At 50.2% G+C, this 4,493-nt stretch overlaps 1 protein-coding gene across 1 annotated transcript; it reads right to left on the bottom strand.

Moving 5' to 3' along the window:
- Positions 1 to 319: 319 nt before the first annotated feature.
- LOC149467541 (uncharacterized) lies at positions 320 to 4,237 on the bottom strand. Its single transcript, XM_089671504.1, has 2 exons — positions 3,366 to 4,237; positions 320 to 3,072 (listed from the first exon to the last, which is right to left on the bottom strand). The coding sequence occupies exon 2, from the start codon at positions 2,907 to 2,909 to the stop codon at positions 1,485 to 1,487; it is 1,425 nt and encodes a 474-aa protein (XP_089527630.1). The 5' UTR covers positions 2,910 to 3,072; positions 3,366 to 4,237; the 3' UTR covers positions 320 to 1,484.
- Between the last annotated feature and the right edge of the window lie 256 nt (positions 4,238 to 4,493).

Here is a 4,493-nt window from a genome sequence, read left to right as displayed (position 1 = left end):
ATCCCGCAGAGCCCTCGCGGGGCCTGAGGGTGCAGGCATCCCGCAGAGCCCTCGCGGGGCCTGAGGGTGCAGGCATCCCGCAGAGCCCTCGCGGGGCCTGAGGGTGCAGGCATCCCGCAGAGCCCTCGCGGGGCCTGAGGGTGCAGGCATCCCGCAGAGCCCTCGCGGGGCCTGAGGGTGCAGGCATGCTGTGCGAATCTCGCTTACCACGACTGCAGCCAAACTACACGATTCCTGCCCATCCAAATACTTTGGTTCTGTTGAATTTGTGGGTGATTGGAGCTCCGTTACCCTAGAATGATCACACGACACTCTAAGGCTGGTTGCAATCCACATAAGGGCTGATTTTAGGCTCAGCTCTCTGTTTTATTAAGAATACACACATGCCCCCCACATGAATAAAGTCAATCCCTCCCACCGAACAATACAATGGGGATTGCCTATACAGAGGATGTACATTCCAATTGGAGCATAGCCTTTGCTATTATCTATCACTGGTCCTCCCCCATGAACCTTCTGAGGTCAGCAGACTTCCTCCCCTTCCCCCCTATGAGCCATCTGAGGTCATATTTCTTGTCCTACTAGCTTCTATTGGTATGTAAAATTCTCTGCACAAGCACTCCCTAAAAATATCAGTCTGTACCTGGATGGGCCCGATACGATCTTTATTAAAACACATCCATCCCAGATACAGTTTCAAGTTGGTAATGGGTTGTAAGATATGCATAAGCCTACACGTGGAGTTCACACCGCTTGCGCATTGCGTTATGAAGCCCACGTGGTACCATGCTGCTGATATGTGGATACAGGCCCACGGTCTACTGACAGCAGCATTCGCATGGAATGCCGTGGTGGTATACACGCCGGTCTATAAGCGCAGATCTGCCATCTCATCCATTACCAAGCCGAGTACTGTAATACATACATTGTACATGCGCATGGCCCAATTGCAGCCTTCAGAGCTTTAATTAAGCCACACGAGAGACATATGAATAACACGAATACATGACACATTTAAAGTTCGACCAACAATACAAAATTTCCATGACATTCCCTCCTGTTTTATCATATTCTCCTCGTGTCCCTTCTTGATCTTCTTCAGCTTGATGGGTGTAGTCTCAAACTTCAAAGAGTTCCTGTAGTTGTCCCTGAGAATAAAGCTCTACGGGGTACCTGAAACAACAAGACCCGACGCAGACTCGACGCAAACAGGCTTGATTGAAGCGATGATCCTCAAGAGCGTTGGAACCTTCACTACAGGAAGGCTCTTGCAAAAACCACAAACAGACTTGTGGTATGAATAAAGCTTGTGATCCCACGGTGGTCTGGGGAGATCCAGCAACAGATTCTCAAATTGCCCCTGCAGACGGGGCCACACAAGGCTGGTCTCGACCCAGACAGTTTTCCAAATCGCAGACACAAACCATGATGAGGCTTGAAGCTTGCTTGAAGGTCTTGGAGAATGTGGTCTTCAGAGAGATAAATTAGAGGGAAGCCAGGACGTAATCTGTAGAGAAGGTGGATGGTTGGTGAGGTCTTCCTCCGATCAGTGGTTGGAGTGGGATCCCCGGAGCGGGCATGGAGATGTGGTCGTCTGCCCGAGCTTGGCTTACACGGTCGATGAGGCAACAGGAACATCTCACCGCGGCATATAAAAGGCAGATGAAAAAGAGAAGCATCAGGATATACACTCCCACTTCCTTCAACCAAGATCCGATGGAGAACAGGAAATCTCCCAATCCTCCCAAACCCTTGAACGGATTCCAACCCTCACTAGCTATAGCTCTAGCTTTTCCCTGTAGTTCACTAACTTTGTCCATATGGGCCTGGACCTTGTCATCGGTGTCTTCTATCCAAGTACAACAATCCTCTCCGATGAACTCACAGAACCCCCCTTTGGCGGCTAAAAGATAATCAAGGGCCATCTTCTCCTGAAGCACTAAAATTCCCATCTGCCGTTGTTCTTGGGCAATTTCTCTGACAGCCTCTACGGTCTCGTTAAACATACTATCCACGATGACAGAAAAATTGTTCAGGCGCTTCATAAGTTCTATTCCCCATCCTGTCCATGAGGGGAACCAAGCCCATGCCTGGTCGCCCTCAGAGAACAGTTCCCTGCGAACTCTCCCTGCCATCCTTACCTTCTTGTGGACCATCAACTCTTCATGGTCCATCACTACATAGGATGCGGGGACTAGCTTTATGAGGGCACACGAACCTTTCGCGTTCTGGGGGAATGTTCTATAGGCTGCCGAACCACACAGAAAATAGTATGGACCTGTCAGAGCAGAACAGGAGGAGTTCCTCGTTCGGCCTCTGGCACTGAGCAACAGTTGCACAGACTGGGGGATTGCTCCCTCAGTCTGCACATCACATCCGTCCTTCCAACACACGTGGTCTGGTCGGTCAGTGTGGTTACTCAGAAGGGAAGTCTGGTTAGTCAGATTGACAGTTATACCTCCCTCGCAGGTGGTAGTCCCAACAAACTTGTTACCTGTGCCAAAGCTGATGTTAAAGCACACCTGAGGGCTGCCTAGCTGCCCAGTTACCCATAATGGACTGACGAGGGCCCTACAGGAGTTAGAGCTAATATTGGTGCTGAAACTGATGTTACCTGCTAAAAATGTGTCATTAAGTTCTACCGACAAATGTCTACGTGGGGGCTGACCAGGGGTCCCTTGCTTTTTCATACCGACGCGGATGTCATATAGGGCATGAACAGCGGCCATTGCGGACATGTGATGACTGGGTGGGGGCTTAGAGCATACCCAACAGTTGGTTTTGTTGGCGGTTCTGGCTAAACGCAGGTGCATTTTAAATAAAAGGTTGGGGTATCTGTCGTCTTTTCCTCCGTTCACACACATGTATGACATACAAACAAAAAGAAAAAGGAAAATGACACCCCTCATTCTCTGGTGTAGCTGAGAAGCTTCTTGCAGTGGCTTGCGTGCACCCAGTTGTCTCGTCCCTCGAGCTTGAGTGAGGTAGGTGTCGTCAGCTGGACTTGGTATGGTCCGGTGAACCGTGGCTCGAGTCCGGTTCTTTGATGTTTCTTTAGGACGACCCAATCACCTGGCTCAATAGAAAGAACACCTGTTATTGTATTTGGATCGGGGAGCGATTCGCGAACCCGATGGTGTATCTTCTGCAGCTCCCGTTGCAGAGATTGCACATAACCTGTAAGCTGTGAATGCAAAGACAACAACTGTTGAGGAAAGTACAACCCTGTTTTGGGAGGTCCCCCAAACAACACCTCGTAGGGTGACAGCCCATGTGGTTGCCGAGGGGCATTCCGGATGGAATAGGGGGCAATGGGGAGACACTCAGGCCAAGGTTTTTGGGTATCGGAAGACGTTCAACCTTACCGCTACTCTCGGGGTGATATGGGGTGTGTCGCCGCTGACTCCAGTTCCACCAAAGAAATGCAGTCGTGTCCTTTGGAAGAGAGATTAGTAGTGGACAAAGAAGACATGTTAGCAGAAGAGGTGTTAGTATTGTTAGTCGTGTTGCAAAATTCAGCACTGTCATTGCTGTCCTCCCCCCCCTTCTCATCTTCCGACACAGGAAGAAGAGAAGCTGGGTTAAGAATAGTGCATCGTTTGATAGTGAGGTTAGTAGGGGTTAGGAGGGCTTTCCCCTGAGAGGGGTACCTTGCCTTGGATGTCCTGTTTTCGCAGGACCGTTCTTGCTGCACTGGTGTCGGTGAGGCAAGGGAGGGGATATTTTAATTCCTCTAGAAAAAGATGGATCTGGGCCGACACCGATTTGTCAACTTCCTATGAGAATTCATAGGAGTTACTTACCATGGTGGTCATAGGGGCGGAGGACTCATCAGGAATGAACTGCCACCGACCTTTAGGTAATTGGGGACAGCTCCTCCTCATGTGCCCCGTTTGGTGGCACTGGAAGCACCTGGGAGGGGGCCTATCCTTCCTGTGACCCAGATCCCTTGGTTTTTCGTGTGGGGTCTGGGACATAAGAACTTTGGCCTTGTCTTGTTTTCTTCTATCCATTTCCCTCTCTATTGCCGCAAGAGTGGAAAGGATAGCAGGGATAGACATCTCATTATATTCGGGTCGGGCCAGAACCAGCCTTTCCCGAATTTTAGTATCGATGCCTTCCAAAAATTTGGCCCGCAACAGAATGTGCGTCGCGGTCACCTTTACCCCTTCAGTTGGAGCATCAGGTCCAACTTCCAGATCTGCATCCAGTGCCGTCTGCTTGAGACGGCGCCAGAAGCAGGCGCTTTCCTCATTTGGACCCTGGGTGAGCTTCATCATGTCCGTAGTAGAGGTAGCACCATACATTTCTGGAAGCTTTGCCTTTAGCTGTGTACAGAACTCTTTGCCCCCTGAAGTCATCTCCTCATGCGTGGTTATAGAGCACCCTGCAATCACTGTACTGGCCACTTCCATGCCCACCTTTGCCCGTAGGATCTGTGCACAATCTGACCCGCTCATACCATAGCTGAACTGGTTTTGTCCAAACATTCG

This window comes from Staurois parvus, unplaced genomic scaffold (assembly GCF_062004578.1).
Source record: "Staurois parvus isolate SC_StPar_1 unplaced genomic scaffold, SC_StPar_1.0 ptg000106l, whole genome shotgun sequence".
Lineage (NCBI taxonomy): Eukaryota > Metazoa > Chordata > Amphibia > Anura > Ranidae > Staurois > Staurois parvus.
The sequence above is the reverse complement of the archived record's forward strand: the minus strand, read 5'-3'. Positions and strand labels throughout refer to the sequence as shown.

Excerpts from the sequence above, each read along its gene's own strand:
- LOC149467541 (XM_089671504.1), bottom strand. The coding sequence starts at position 2,909 with ATGAGGGGTGTCATTTTCCTTTTTCTTTTTGTTTGTATGTCATACATG.